Raw genomic sequence first — 16,545 nt, 5'->3', positions numbered from 1 at the left:
TGCAGATGCCCCCAGCTCCTCCCCTCCCCTAGATGGCCGCAGCCCCCCCAAAGCTCGTCCCCTCCCCCAGGTGCCCCCAACCCCCCAAATCTTCTCCCCTCCCACAGAAGCCCCCAGCCCCCCAAAGCCCCTGCCCTGCAGATGCCCCCAGCTCCTCCCCTCCCCGAGATGCCCCCAGCACCCCCCCCAAAGTCGCTGCCCCGCAGACGTCCCCCAATTCTGTCCGTCCTTGGGTGCGTGTGCCCGACCTGCGGAGGTTCTCGATGTCGGGGGGTATGGCGTGGAGGAGGTTCCTGCCGAGGCTGAGGCATTATTATTATCATTCTCTGTGCCTCAGTGACCTCAGCTGTAAAATGGCGATGAAGATTGTGAGCCCCACAAGGGACAACCTCATCACCTTGCATCCTCCCCAGCGCTTAGAATGGTGCTCGGCACATAGTAAGCGCTTAATTAATGCCATTATTATTATTATTATTACAAATGCCCCCATTATTAGTATTCTTCTCTGTGCCTCAGTTACCTCAGCTGTAAATGGCGATGAAGACTGTGAGCCCCACAAGGGACAACCTCATCACCTTGCATCCTCCCCAGCGCTTAGAACGGTGCTTGGCCCATAGTAAGTGCTTAATAAATACAAATATTATTATTATAGATGCCATCATTATTATAGTAATCTTCTCTGTGCCTCAGTTACCTCAGCTGTAAAATGGCGATGAAAACTGTGAGCCCCACAAGGGACAACCTCATCACCTTGCATCCTTCCCAGCGCTTAGAACGGTGCCTGGCCCATAGTAAGCGCTTAATAAATATAAATACTATTATTATTAGTATTATTATAAATGCCATCATTATTAGTATTATTCTCCGGGTCTGTTATCTCAGCTATAAAATGGCAATGAAGACTGTGAGCCCCACAAGGGACAACCTCATCACTTTGCATCCTCCCCAGCGCTTACAACGGTGCTTGGCCCTTAGTAAGCGCTTAATAAACACCAAAATTATTATTATTATAAATGCCACCATTATTACTATTATTCTCTGGGCCTCAGTTCCCTCAGCTGTAAAATGGGGGTGAAGATTGTGAGCCCCACAAGGGACAACCTCATCACCTTGCAACCTCCCCAGCGCTTAAAACGGTGCTTAGCCCATAGTGAGCGCTTAATAAATACAAATATCATTATTATTGCCATCATTATTAGTATTATTCTCTGTGCCTCAGTTACCTCAGCTGTAAAATGGTGATGAAGATTGTGAGCCCCACAAGGGACAACCTCATCAACTTGCATCCTCCCCAGCGCTCAGAACGGTGCTCAGCCCATAGTAAGCGCTTAATAAATACAAATATTTATTATTATTATTATTATTATTATTATTATTATAAATGCCATCATTATTACTATTATTCTCTGTGCTTTAGTTACCTCAGGTGTAAAATGGGGATGAAGACTGTGAGCCCCACGGGGGTCAACCCGATCACCTTGCATCCTCCCCTGCGATTAGAACGGTGCTTGGCCCATAGTAAGTGCTTTTAATAAATACCAATATTATTATTATTATAATTATTATAAATGCCATCATTATTAGTATTATTCTCTGTGCCTCAGTTACCTCAGCTGTAAAAGGGGGATTTAGATTGTGAGCCCCACAAGGGACAACCTCATCACCTTGCATCCTCCCCAGGGCTTAGAACGGTGCTCAGCCCATAGTAAGTGCCTAATACAAATATTATTATTATTATAGATGCCATCATTATTATAGTAATCTTCTCTGTGCCAGTTACCTCAGCTGTAAAATGGCGATGAAGACTGTGAGCCCCACAAGGGACAACCTCATCACCTTGCATCCTCCCCTGCGATTAGAACGATGCTTGGCCCACAGTAAGTGCTTAATAAATACAAATACTATTATTATTATTATTATAAATGCCATCATTATTAGTATTGTAATAAATACCAATATTATTATTATTATTATAAATGCCATCATTATTAGTATTATTCTCTGGGCCTCAGTTCCTTCAGCTGTAAAATGGCGATGAAGATTGTGAGCCCCACAAGGGACAACCTCATCACCTTGCATCCTCCCCAGCACTTAGAATGGTGCTCGGCCCATAGTAAGTGCTTAATAAATACAAATATTATTATTATTATAGATACCATCATTATTACTATTATTCTCTGTACCTTAGTTATCTCAGGTGTAAAATGGCTTTGAAGATTGTGAGCCCCACAAGGGACAACCTCATCACATTGCATCCTCCCCTGCGATTAGAACGGTGCTCGGCCCACAGAAAGCGCTTTTAATAAATACCAATATAATTATTATTATTATAAATGCCATCATTACTAGTATTATTCTCTGGGCCTCAGTTCCCTCAGCTGTAAAATGGCGATGAAGACTGTGAGCCCCACAAGGGACAACCTCATCACCATGCATCCTCCCCTGCGATTAGAACGGTGCTCGGCCCACAGTAAGCGCTTTTAATAAATACCAATATTATTATTATAAATGCCATCATTATTACTATCATTCTCTGTGCCTCAGTTACCTCAGGTGTAAAATGGCGATGAAGACTGTGAGCCCCACAAGGGACCACCTCATCACCTTGCATCCTCCCCTGCGCTTAAACGGTGCTCAGTCCATAGTAAGCGCTTTTAATAAATGCCAATATTATTATTATAAATGCCATCATTATTACTATTATTCTCCGTGCCTTAGTTACCTCAGGTGTAAAATGGCGATGAAGACTGTGAGCCCCACAAGGGACAACCTCATCACCTTGCATCCTCCCCTGCGATTTAGTACAGTGCTCTGCACACAGTAAGCGCTCAATAAATACTATTGAATGAATGAATGAATGATTAGAACGGTGCTCGGCCCATAGTAAGCGCTTTTAATAAATACCCATATTATTATTATAAATGCCATCATTATTACTATTATTCTCCGTGCATCAGTTACCTCAGGTGTAAAATGGCGATGAAGACTGTGAGCCCCACAAGGGACAACCTCATCACCTTGCATCCTCCCCTGCGCTTAGAGCGGTGCTCGGCCCACACTAAGCGCTTAATAAATACAAATACTATTATTATTATTATAAATGCCATCATTATTACTATCATTCTCTGTGCCTTAGTTACCTCAGGTGTAAAATGGCGATGAAGACTGTGAGCCCCACAAGGGACAACCTCATCACCTTGCATCCTCCCCTGTGCTTAGAACGGTGCTTGGCCCATAGTAAGCGCTTTTAATAAATACCAATATCATTATTACAAATGCCATCATTATTAGCATTATTCTCTGTACCTTAGTTACCTCAGCTGTAAAATGGAGATGAAGACTGTGAGCCCCACAAGGGACAACTTCATCACCTTGCATCCTCCCCTGCAATTTAGTCCAGTGCTCCGCACACAGTAAGCACTCAATAAATACGACTGAATGAATTAATGAATGATTAGAACGGTGCTCGACCCACAGTAAGCGCTTTTAATAAACACCAATATTATTATTATGAATGCCATCATTACTGGTATTATTCTCTGTACCTTAGTTACCTCAGGTGTAAAATGGCGACGAAGACTGTGAGCCCCACGGGGGTCAACCTCATCACCTTGCAACCTCCCCTGCGCTTAGAACGGTGCTCAGCCCACAGTAAGCGCTTTTAATAAACACCAATATTATTATTATAAATACCATCATTACTACTATTATTCTCTGTGCCTCAGTTACCTCAGCTGTAAAATGGCGATGAAGACTGTGAGCCCCACGAGGGACAACCTCATCACCTTGCATCCTCCCCTGCGCTCAGAACGGTGCTCGGCCCACAGTAAGCGCTTTTAATAAACACCAATATTATTATTATAAATGCCATCATCATTATTACTACTATTTTCTGTGCCTTAGTTACCTCAGGTGTAAAATGGCGATGAAGATTGTGAGCCCCACGAGGGACAACCTCATCACCTTGCATCCTCCCCAGCGCTTAGAACGGTGCTCGGCCCACAGTAAGCGCTTTTAATAAACACCAATATTATTATTATAAATGCCATCGTTACTACTATTATTCTCCGTACCTCAGTTACCTCAGCTGTAAAATGGCGATGAAGATTGTGAGCCCCACGAGGGACAACCTCATCACCTTGCATCCTCCCCTGTGATTTAGTCCAGTGCTTTGCACACAGTAAGCGCTCAATAAATACAATTGAATGAATGAATGATTAGAACGGTGCTCGACCCACAGTAAGCGCTTTTAATAAATACCAATATTATTATTATAAATGCTATCATTATTAGCATTATTCTCTGTACCTCAGTTACCTCAGGTGTAAAATGGCGATGAAGACTGTGAGCCCCACAAGGGACAACCTCATCACCTTGCATCCTCCCCTGCGCTCAGAACGGTGCTCGGCCCATAGTAAGCACTTAATAAATACCAACATTATTACTATAAATGCCATCTTTATTACTATTATTCTCCGTGCCTTAGTTACCTCAGCTGTAAAATGGCGATGAAGATTGTGAGCCCCACAAGGGACCACCTCATCACCTTGCATCCTCCCCTGCGCTTAGAACGGTGCTCGGCCCACAGTAATTGCTCTTAATAAATACCAATATTATTATTATAAATGCCATCTTTATTACTATTATTCTCTGTGCCTCAGTTACCTCAGCTGTAAAATGGCGATGAAGATTGTGAGCCCCACAAGGGACCACCTCATCACCTTGCATCCTCCCCTGCGCTTAGAACGGTGCTCGGCCCACAGTAATTGCTCTTAATAAATACCAATATTATTATTATAAATGCCATCTTTATTACTATTATTCTCTGTGCCTCAGTTACCTCAGCTGTAAAATGGCGATGAGGATTGTGAGCCCCACAAGGGACAACCTCATCACCTTGCATCCTCCCCTGCGATTAGAACGGTGCTCGGCCCACAGTAAGCGCTTTTAATAAACACCAATATTATTATTATAAATGCCATCGTTACTACTATTATTCTCCGTACCTCAGTTACCTCAGCTGTAAAATGGCGATGAAGATTGTGAGCCCCACGAGGGACAACCTCATCACCTTGCATCCTCCCCTGTGATTTAGTCCAGTGCTTTGCACACAGTAAGCGCTCAATAAATACAATTGAATGAATGAATGATTAGAACGGTGCTCGACCCACAGTAAGCGCTTTTAATAAATACCAATATTATTATTATGAATGCCATCATTATTACTATTATTCTCTGTACCTCAGTGACCTCAGGTGTAAAATGGCGATGAAGACTGTGAGCCCCACAAGGGACAACCTCATCACCTTGCATCCTCTCCTGCGCTTAGAGCGGTGCTCGGCCCACACTAAGCGCTTAATAAATACAAATACTACTATTATTATTATAAATGCCATCATTATTACTACTATTCTCTGTACCTTAGTTACCTCAGGTGTAAAATGGCGATGAAGACTGTGAGCCCCACAAGGGACAACCTCATCACCTTGCATCCTCCCCTGCGCTTAGAACGGTGCTCGGCACATAGTAAGCGCTTTTAATAAATACCAATATTATTATTATAAATGCCATCATTACTACTATTATTCCCTGTACCTCAGTTACCTCAGGTGTAAAATGGCGATGAAGATTGTGAGCCCCACGAGGGACAACCTCATCACCTTGCATCCTCCCCTGCGCTCAGAACGGTGCTCGGCCCATAGTAAGCACTTAATAAATACCAACATTATTACTATAAATGCCATCTTGATTACTATTATTCTCCGTGCCTCAGTTACCTCAGCTGTAAAATGGCGATGAAGACTGTGAGCCCCACGAGGGACCACCTCATCACCTTGCATCCTCCCCTGCGCTCAGAACGGTGCTCGGCCCATAGTAAGCACTTAATAAATACCCACATCATTATTATAAATGTCATGACTATTACTATTATTCTCCGTACCTCAGTTACCTCAGGTGTAAAATGGCGATGAAGACTGCGAGCCCCACAAGGGACCACCTCATCACCTTGCATCCTCCCCTGCGCTCAGAACGGTGCTCGGCCCACAGTAAGCGCTTTTAATAAACACCAATATTATTATTATAAATGCCATCATTACTACTATTATTCTCCGTACCTTAGTTACCTCAGGTGTAAAATGGCGATGAAGATTGTGAGCCCCACGAGGGACCACCTCATCACCTTGCATGCTCCCCTGCGCTCAGAACGGTGCTCGGCCCACAGTAAGCGCTTAATAAACGTCATCATCATCATCATAACGATGACGGGTCCCCCATCCCGCCCTGGGTTTCCGCGCGCCCGACCTTTGCAGGTTCTCGATGTCGGGGGGAATGGCGTGGAGGAGGTTCCCGCCGAGGCTGAGGCTGCGGAGGCCGCGGAGGCGGAGCAGGTCCGGCGGCAGGTGTCGGAACCGGTTTCCGCTGAGGTTGAGGACGCGGAGGGAGGCCCCGAGCGGGGCCCGGGCCAGCCCCTTGGGCAGCGCGTTGGGCCCGCCCAGCCGGTTGTTCTTGGCGAGCAGCGTGCGCAGCCGTCCGAGGGCCAGCAGCTCGGGCCCCAGGGCGCTCAGCCCGTTGCCGCTCACGTCCAGCAGCCGCAGCCGCGGGAACCGCGCGCCCAGCCCCGCCGGCAGCGCCCGGAGCCCGTTCTGAGGCAGCAGCAGCCGCCGCGCCCCGCTCGGGCCCCGGGACAAAACCTCGGACGCCACGCTCGCCGCCGACACGCCCAGGCGCGACAGGTCCAGCTCCTCCTCATCGTCATCGTCCTCCTCGTCGTCCTCCTCCGGCCCGCTCTCCTCAGCTTCGGCCGCCGCCGCCGCCATGTTCGTCCCCCTCACCGCCCCGCGGCCCCGGACCCTGAATACGTCCCGCCGCCTTGCAGCCCGCGGACGGGACCTCCCCCCGCCATCCAGGGGCCCGGGCCCCGCCCCGGACTCTGGATGGACGCGGGCGGAGGCGCGCGCCCGAGGGGAGGCCCGCCCGCATGCGCAGTCCGGGGCAGCCTCGGCTTCGTTCGTTCGTTCGTCACGTGACGGAGGCGGCCGGGGAGGCCCTCCCGCGTGCGCAGTCCGGGGCTGCGTCATTCATTCATTCATTCGTTCACTCATTCATTCATTCGTTCATTCAATCATTCATCCATTCACCCACTCATTCAATCATTCATCCATTCAATCATTCATTCATCCGTTCACTCATTCATTCAATCATTCATCCATTCGTTCGTTCATTCATTCAATCATTCATTCATTCGTTCACTCATTCATTCAATCATTCATTCATTCGTTCGTTCATTCATCCATTCAATCATTCATCTATTCAATCGTTCATTCGTTCATTCATTCATTCAATCTTTCATTCGTTTGTTCATTCATCCATTCAATCATTCATTCAATCATTCATCCATTCAATCGTTCATTTGTTCATTCATTCGTTCATTTGTTCATTCATTCATTCAATCTTTCATTGGTTCATTCATTCATTCACTCATTCATCCAGTCAATCGTTCATTCATTCATTCAATCGTTCATTCATCCATTCACTCATTCATTCAATCATTCATTCAATCATTCATCCAGTCAATCGTTCATTCATTTATTCATTCATTCAATCATTCATTCACCTGTTCACTCATTCATTCAATCATTCATCCATTCAATCGTTCATTCATTCATTCAATCATTCATTCATCTGTTCACTCATTCATTCAATCATTCATCCATTCAATCGTTCATTCATTCATTCAATCATTCATTCATCTGTTCACTCATTCATTCAATCATTCATCCATTCAATCGTTCATTCATTCAATCATTCATCCACCCATTCATTCATTCATTCAAGCGCTTAGTACAGTGCTCTGCACACAGTAAGCGCTCAATAAATACGATTGAATGAATTCATTATAATGATGGCATTTGTTACATGCTATTCATCCATTCAAGCATTCATTCAATTATATTTATTGAGCATTGACCATGTGCAGAGCACTGTACTAAGCGCTTGGGAAGTACAAATTGGCAACAGATAGAGGCAGTCCCTACCCAACAAAGGGCTCACAGTCTAGAAGGGGGAGACAGACAACAAAACAAAACATATTAACAAAATAAAATAAATAAAAAGAATAGTAAATATGTACAAGTAAGATGAATAGAGTAATAAATCTGATCAAACATATATACAGGTTTTCTGGGGAGGGGAAGGAGGTAGGGTGGGGGGATGGGGAGGGGGAGAGGAAGGAGGGGGCTCAGTCTGGGACTCACTCACTGGGACTCATTCAATCATTCTTTCATTCATTCAATCATTCACTCACTCATTCATTCATTCATTCAATCATTCAATAATTCACTCATTCATTCATTATAATGGCATTTGTTAAGTGCTTCTTAGAGAAGCAGCGTGGCTCAGTGGCAAGAGCCCAGGCTTGGGAGTCAGAGGTCATGGGTTCAAATCTCAGCTCCGCCAATTGTCAGCTGGGTGACTTTGGGCAAGTCCCTTCACTTCTCTGGGCCTCAGTTCCCTCATCTGGAAAATGGGGATCAAGACTGTGAGCCCCACGTGGGACAACCTGATTACCTTGTAGCCCCCCCCCCCCCCCAGCGCTTAGAACAGTGCTTGGTGCTTAGTAAGCGCTTAACAAATACCATCATCATCATTATTATTATTATTACTATGTGCCCAGCACTATTCTAAGCGCTGGGGAGGTTACAAGGTGATCAGGTTGTCCCACGGGGGGGCTCACAGTCATAATCCCCATTTTACAGGTGACGGAACTGAGGCTCCTAGAAGTTAGTGGCTTGCCCAGGGTCACACAGCAGACATGTGGGGGAGCCGGTATTAGAACCCATGACCTCTGACTCCCAAGCCCGGGCTCTTTCCACTAGGCCACGCTGCTTATTCATTCATTCACTCACTCACTCATTCATTCATTCAAGAAACAGTGTGGCTCAGTGGAAAGAGCCCGGGCTTGGGAGTCAGAGGTCATGGATTCTAATCCCGACTCCACCACTTGTCAGCTGTGTGAATTTGGGCAAGTCCCTTCACTTCTCTGGGCCTCAGTACCCTCATCTGGAAAATGGGGATGAAGACTGTGAGTGCCATGGGGGACAACCTGATCACCTTGTATCCCCCCAGCACTTAGAACAGTGCTTGGCACATAGTAAGTGCTTAACAAATGCCATCATCATTATTGTTATTATTATTCATCCATTCATTCATTCATTGATTCTTACATTCATTCATAATAATAATGACATTTGTTAAGCACTTACTATGTGCCAAGCACTGTTCTAAGCACTGGAGTAGATCCAAGGTAATGAGGTTGTCCCATCTGGGGCTCACGGTCTTCATCCCCATTTTACAAATGAGGTAACTGAGGCCCAGAGAAGTGAAGTGACTTGCCCAAAGTCACGCAACAGACAAGTGGCAGAGCCGGGATTAGAACCCAAGTCCTCTGACTCCCAAGCCCGGGCTCTTGCCACTGAGCCATGCTACTTCTCGGCGTGGTGTGCTAAGCGCTGGGGAGAGGACACTACAGCGATAGACAGACGCCTTCCCCGCCCTCGACGAGCTTCCAGTTTAGAGGTCCTCTGTGCCCACATCCCTCCCACTGCCGTCCAGCTCCCCCTATGCCCTCTGCCCTCCATCCCTCCCACTCCGGCCCAGCTCTCCCATTCCCTCGGCCCTCTGCCCCCCATCCTTCCCACTGCTGCCCAACTCCCCCATTCCCTCGGCCCTCTGCCCTCCATCCCTCTCACTCCTGCCCAGCTCCCCGACTCCCTCGGCCCTCTGCCCTCCATCCTTCCCACTGCTGCCCAGCTCCCCGATTCCCTCGGCCCTCTGCCCTCCATCCTTCCCACTGCTGCCCAGCTCCCCCATTCCCTCGGCCCTCTGCCCTCCATCCTTCCCACTGCTGCCCAGCTCCCCCATTCCCTCGGCCCTCTGCCCTCCATCCTTCCCACTGTTGCCCAGCTCCCCCATTCCCTCGGCCCTCTGCCCTCCATCCCTCTCACTCCTGCCCAGCTCCCCCATTCCCTCGGCCCTCTGCCCTCCATCCCTCCAACTGCCGCTCAGCTCCCCCATTCCCTCGGCCCTCTGCCCTCCATCCTTCCCACTGCTGCCCAGCTCCCCGATTCCCTCGGCCCTATGCCCTCAATCCTTCCCAGGGCCGCCCAGCTCCCCCATTCCCTCGGCCCTCTGCCCTCCATCCTTCCCACTGTTGCCCAGCTCCCCCATTCCAAAGGACTTCTGCCCTCCATCCCTTCCACTGCTGCCCAGCTCCCCCATTCCAAGGCCTTCTGCCCTCCATCCCTTCCACTGCCGCCCAGCTCCCCCATTCCCTCGGCCCTCTGCCCTCCATCCTTCCCACTGTTGCCCAGCTCCCCCATTCCCTCGGCCTTCTGCCCTCCATCCCTCCCACTGCTGCCCAGCTCCCCCATTCCAAAGGCCTTCTGCCCTCCATCCCTCCCACTGCCGCCCAGCTCCCCCATTCCCAAGGCCCTCTGCCCTCCATCCCTCCCACTGCTTCCCAGCTCCCCAGTTCCCTCGGCCCTCTGCCCTCCATCCCTCCCACTGCCGCCCAGCTCCCCCATTCCCTCGGCCCTCTGCCCTCCATCCCTCCCACTGCTGGCCTCCCTCCTTCCCCGCCCCCCGGCCTCCTCGTTAGCCTCCCTCCCAGGGGGTTTCTGCTCCCCGCCTCTCCGCCCTGCATCCTTGCCATAGACAGGGCGGTGGGGGCAGTCGCTGCTGCTGCTGCCCCTTGCCAGAACGCTCACCACAACCCCCCGCACCTGGAGGATGCTCAGCTCACTCCCCCCTGCGCCCCTGGCCGCCCCTCGCCCCCTCTTCCTCCCCCTCCTCCTCCTCCTCCTCCTCCTCCTGCTCCACCGGCCAGGTGAGTCCAACCCCTCACTGGACACCCCGTCTGGACAGTGCCCGGGGGCGGGGGGCAAAAAAAAATCTGAAAGGGGAGACCCTCTGATAATACAGCGCTTAGAACAGTGCTTGGCACATTGTAAGCGCTGAACAAATAATAATAATAATGGTGGTGTTTGTTAAGCGCTTACTATATGCCAAGCACTGTTCTAAGCGCTGGGGTAGATACGAGGTCATCAGGTTGTCCCCCGGGGGGCTCACAGTCTTCACCCCCATTATACAGATGAGGAAACTGAGGCCCAGAGAAGAAGAAGAAGAATGATGGCATTTGTTAAGCACTTACTATGTGCAAAGCACTGTTTGAAGTGGCTTGCCCAAAGTCACCCAGCTGACATGTGGCGGAGCCGGGATTAGAACCCATGACCCCTGGCTCCCAAGCCCGGGCTCTTTCCACTGAGCTACGCTGCTTCCCTATTAATAATAACATGTATTTATAATATATATAATATTAATAATAATACCATTATTATTAGGGCACCCAAGGGACAGGAGGCGGCCCGCATCTGGTTCCTTGTTTTGGGGTGGTGGGCGAGGGGGCGGAGGAGCATCCCGGCTTGTTCTTGGGCTCCCCCGAGCCCCCCACTCGCACCCCCACATCCTGCAGGGCCTGAGCTGAGGACAATTTGATAATAATAATAATAATAATAATAATAATAACAATGATGGCATTTGTTAAGCATTTACTGTGTGCCAAGCACTGTTCTAAATACTGGGGGAGATACAAGGTGATCAGGTTGTCCCACGTGGGGCTCACAGTCTTCATCCCCATTTGACAGATGAGGGAACTGAGGCCCAGAGAATAATAACAATGATGGTATTTGCTAAGCGCTTACTATGTTCTAAGCACTGGGTGGGGGGGATACAAGGTAATCAAGGTTGTCCCCCGTGGGGCTCACAGTCTTCATCCCCATTTGACACATGAGGGAACTGAGGCCCAGAGAAGTGAAGTGACTGGCCCAAAGTCACCCAGCTGACAAGTGGCGGAGCCGAGATTAGAACCCGTGACCTCTGACTCCCAAGCCCGGGCTCTTTCCGCTTCTCTAGTGCCTTAGTGTCTGGCACATAGTAAGCACCTAGCAAATACCACAGTTAGTATTATAAAGACGGTAGGGAGGGGGGCCGGGGTTGCAATCAATCAATCAATCGTATTTATTGAGCACTTACTGTGTGCAGAGCACTGTACTATGCGCTTGGGAAGTCCAAGTTGGCAACATAGAGAGATAGTCCCTACCCAACAGTGGGCTCACGATCTAGAAGTGGGCTCAGTCCCCGGCTCTGCTGTCCCTCGGCGGGCCCAGGCCTTCCTCCGCGGTTGGGGGGCCGGTGGGCGTCTCGGACTGGGGTCTCATTCGTTCATTCAATCGTATTTATTGAGCGCTTACTGTGTGCAGAGCACTGGACTAAGCGCTTGGGAAGTCCAAGTCGGCCACATATAGAGACAGTCCCTACCCAACAGCGGGCTCACAGTCTAGAAGTGGGCTCAGTCCCCGGCTCTGCTGTCCCTCGGCGGGCCCAGGCCTTCCTCCGCGGCTGGGGGGCCGGTGGGCGTCTCGGGCCGGGGTCTCATTCATTCATTCAATCGTATTTATTGAGCGCTTACTGTGTGCAGAGCACTGGACTAAGCGCTTGGGAAGTCCAAGTCGGCAACATATAGAGACAGCCCCTACCCAACAGTGGGCTCACAGTCTAAAAGGGAAGTCCAAGTTGGCAACATCTAGAAGGGGGAGACAGACAACAAAACTCAACATATTAACAAAATAAAATAAATCGAATAGGGCCCACGATCCCCGCGGCGGCGGCGGCCCCGGAGGAGAAGGAAGTGCGGGTGCGGCCTTACACGGACGTGGCCCTGCCCTGCGCCTTCGCCTTCGTGGACGGCCCCGACGGGCTGGAGCTCTCCTGGGAGCGCGACGACATCCGGGAGGTGTTCGAGGTGGCCGACGACGAGGAGTACTTCCGCTTCTTCCGCTCCTACGACTTCTTCGAGGTCTTCTCCAAGGTGGTGTACCGGTTCGGCGACGGCCGGGAGCAGCCGGAGGAGCAGAGCGGCCTGTACGGGGGGCGGGCGGCCGTCGACCTCGACGGCATGGCGGAGGGCAGCCTGGCCCTGCTCCTCAGGGACGTGGAGGCGCACGACGAGGCCGTCTACACCTGTTCGGCCAGCACGCCCCACGGCAGGGGCAGGCGCAAGATCAAACTGGTCGTGGAAGGTGAGGACCCCCTCCGGTCCCCCCACCCCGGGGTCCCGGCCGTCCCAGCGGCCCTGACAAATCGAGTTTCCTAGAGAGGGGCCCACCTCCGGCCCCTCGGCACTTTTTTCATTTTTATATTGTATTTACTGAGCGCTTCCTCCCTGCTGCCCCATCTTTTTTTTTTTAAATGATATTTATTAAGCTAGCTCTCTTCCTCCCTTCAAGGCCTTACTGAGAGCTCACCTCCTCCAGGAGGCCTTCCCAGACTGAGCCCCTTCCTTCCTCTCCCCCTCGTCCCCCTCTCCATCCCCCCATCTTACCTCCTTCCCTTCCCCACAGCACCTGTATAGATGTATACATGTTTGTACATATTTATTACTCTATTTATTTTACTTGTACGTATCTTTTCTATTTATTTTATTTTGTTAGTATGTTTGGTTTTGTTCTCTGTCTCCCCCTTTTAGACTGTGAGCCCACTGTTGGGTAGGGACCGTCTCTAGATGTTGCCAACTTGGACTTCCCAAGCGCGCAGTACAGTGCTCTGCACACAGTAAGCACTCAATAAATACGATTGATTGATTGATTGTACATATTTATTACTCTATTTATTTATTTATTTTACTTGTACGTATCTTTTCTATTTATTTTATTTTGTTAGTATGTTTGGTTCTGTTCTCTGTCTCCCCCTTTTAGACTGTGAGCCCACTGTTGGGTAGGGACTGTCTCTATGTGTTGCCAATTTGTACTTCCCAAGCGCTTAGTACAGTGCTCTGCACACAGTAAGCGCTCAATAAATACGATTGATTGATTGATTGATTGATTGATCCCCCCCATCTTACCTCCTTCCCTTCCCCACAGCTCCTGTATATATGTATATATGTTTGTACAGATTTATTACTCTATTTATTTATTTATCTTACTCGTACCTATCTATTCTATTTATTTTATTTTGTTAGTATGTTTGGTTTTGTTCTCTGTCTCCCCCTCCTAGACCGTGAGCCCGCTGTTGGGTAGGAACCGTCTCTATATGTTGCCAGCGTGTACTTCCCAAGTGCCCTGCACACAGTGAGCGCTCAATAAATACGATTGATTGATGGATTGATTAACAGGTACCTCGGTTGTTGTTCTTACCCTTCCCCGCGCCGGGCCTAGCGGCCGAAGAGCCCCCGGTGCGGTTTGAGCGGCGGGGCGAGGAGCACGTGGCCGTGTGCCTCTCCAAGGGCTGGTATCACATGCCCAACGTGACCTGGCTCAACCGGGCCGAGGAGGACGTCAGCAACTTCAGCAGCGTGGAGATCCTGGAGGAGCGCAGGGACGGGGCTCACCGGGTCCTCACCGTCCTCCACCACCGCCTCGTCAAGCTCCACGAGACGTACGTCTGCCGCATCCTGGAGACCGATGCCAACCACCAGCCCGTCAAGTCCATCCGCCGGATCCCCAGTGAGCGGGCGGGCCCGGGGCGCTGGGCCGGGGACGGGATTTGTAGTCCCATTTATTAATAATAATAATAATAATAATGATAAAGTTGGCATTTGTTAAGCGCTTACTATGTGCAAAGCACCGTTCGAAGCGCTGGGGAGGTTACAAGGTGATCAGGTTGTCCCACGGGGGGCTCACAGTCTTCATCTCGGGAGAAGCAGCGTGGCTCAGTGGAAAGAGCCCAGGCTATGGAGTCAGAGGTCCGGGGTTCACCAACTGTCAGCTGTGTGACTTTGGGCAAGTCACTTCACTTCTCTGGGCCTCAGTTACCTCATCTGTAAAATGGGAATCAAGACTGTGAGCCCCCCGCGGGACAACCTGATCACCTTGTAACCTCCCCAGTGCTTAGAACAGTGCTTTGCACATAGTAAGCGCTTAATAAAAAATGCCATTATTATTATTATTATTAATCCCCATTTTACAGATGAGGGAACTGAGGCTCAGACAAGTGAAGTGACTTGCCCAAGGTCACACAGCAGACAGGTGGCGGAGCCGGGATTCGAACCCATGACCTTTGACTCCAAAGCCCGGGCTCTTTCCACTGAGCCACGCTGCTTCTTCTTATTGAGCGCTTACAGCGTGCAGAGCACTGAGAGAGACAGACGCATTCTTCTAGACTGTGAGCCCATTGTTGGGTAGGGACCGGCTCTATATGTTGCCAACTTGGACTTCCCAGGCGCTTAATCCAGTGCTCTGCACACTGGAAGCGCTCCATAAATACGATTGATTGATTGATTGATTCCCTGCCCACAGTGAGCTTACGGTCTGGGGGTAGGGGAGACAGATATTAGTTTGGGTTCATTCATTCATTCATTCATTCATTCAATCATATTTATTGAGCACTTACTGTGTGCAGAGCACTGTACGTGGGCTAGCTCTCTTCCTCCCTTCAAGGCCCTACTGAGAGCTCACCTCCTTCAGGAGGCCTTCCCAGACTGAGCCCCTTCCTTCCTCTCCCCCTCGTCCTCCTCTCCATCCCCCCATCTTACCTCCTTCCCTTCTCCACAGCACCTGTATATATGTATATATGGTTGTACATATTTATTACTCTTTATTATCTATTCTATTTATTTTATTTTGTTAGTATGTTTGGTTTTGTTCTCCATCTCCCCCTTTTAGACTGTGAGCCCGCTGTTGGGTAGGGACCGTCTCTCTATGTTGCCAACTTGTCCTTCCCAAGCGCTTAGTCCAGTGCTCTGCACACAGTAAGCGCTCAATAAATACGATTGATGATGATGATGATGATGTTGCCAACTTGTACTTCCCAAGCGCTTAGTCCAGTGCTCTGCACACAGTAAGCGCTCAATAAATACGATTGATTGATTGCTTGATTACCTGCTGTGTGACTGTGGGCGAGTCAATTTCTCTGGGCCAATTTGTACTTCCCAAGCGCTTAGTCCAGTGCTCTGCACATAGTAAGCGCTCAATAAATACGATTGATGATGATGATGATGGGCCTCATTTCTCTCGTCTGTGAAATGGGGATTCAGTTCCTGTTCTCCCTCCTACTTCGACTTAGTGAGCGCTTAACAAATCCCGCAATTATCCTTATTAGTATCATTATTATTGAAGCTCCTCCTCTGATGCTGGTTTGGTTTTTTTTGGCTTTTTCAGGGAGAAAGCACCACATGTACGATTACTACTAGCTGCCCCGAGACCGCTCTCGGGAACCCAGGCCCCGAGGATCCCAGTCTACACCTACGAGGGTCCCAGGTGGTCGGCGACCCGAGTCTGGAGGAAGAGAGGGCGGAGGGCGGATCGTCGGAAATCCCTCAGCCACCCGCTGTCTCCACGTCTCTTGTCTTCCCGGGGCTTAGGCCTCCATTTCCTCTCCCCTTCCCGGCGTTCCGGCCTTTAGGTTTCCTCCATTCCCTGCCTCTCCTCTCCCTCTCCCTCCCACCGTTTCTCCGTCTCGGAACTCCGATGCTTCGTAGGAATGAGATAATAG

General features: G+C 49.7%; 2 protein-coding genes across 2 annotated transcripts in view; one reads left to right on the top strand and one right to left on the bottom strand.

Annotated features, from left to right (window-relative positions):
- LRRC58 (leucine rich repeat containing 58) overlaps positions 1–6,836 on the bottom strand; it is a 23,342-nt gene extending 16,506 nt beyond the window's left edge. The window contains exon 1 of the mRNA XM_038758008.1: positions 6,304–6,836. Coding sequence (XP_038613936.1) covers positions 6,304–6,818 — 515 coding nt within the window. The 5' untranslated portion in view covers positions 6,819–6,836. The remainder of the gene's footprint in view (positions 1–6,303) is intronic.
- Positions 6,817–16,545, top strand: LOC119938131. Its single transcript, XM_038757837.1, has 4 exons — positions 6,817–7,011; positions 12,737–13,136; positions 14,271–14,558; positions 16,212–16,545. Exons 1-4 carry the CDS (start codon positions 6,817–6,819, stop codon positions 16,241–16,243), a joined length of 915 nt encoding a protein of 304 aa, XP_038613765.1. The 3' UTR covers positions 16,244–16,545.

Source organism: Tachyglossus aculeatus, chromosome 16 (genome assembly GCF_015852505.1).
Source record: "Tachyglossus aculeatus isolate mTacAcu1 chromosome 16, mTacAcu1.pri, whole genome shotgun sequence".
NCBI classification, from domain to species: Eukaryota; Metazoa; Chordata; class Mammalia; order Monotremata; family Tachyglossidae; genus Tachyglossus; species Tachyglossus aculeatus.
The sequence above is the reverse complement of the archived record's forward strand: the minus strand, read 5'-3'. Positions and strand labels throughout refer to the sequence as shown.

What these genes read in the sequence shown, in the direction of transcription:
- LOC119938131 (XM_038757837.1), top strand. Translation starts at nt 6,817, where the DNA reads ATGTTCGTCCCCCTCACCGCCCCGCGGCCCCGGACCCTGAATACGTCC. An exon ending in GATCAAACTGGTCGTGGAAG is followed by an intron (nt 13,137 to 14,270) that starts GTGAGGACCCCC and finishes CGCCGGGCCTAG; the next exon opens with CGGCCGAAGAGCCCCCGGTG. An exon ending in GTCCATCCGCCGGATCCCCA is followed by an intron (nt 14,559 to 16,211) that starts GTGAGCGGGCGG and finishes TGGCTTTTTCAG; the next exon opens with GGAGAAAGCACCACATGTAC.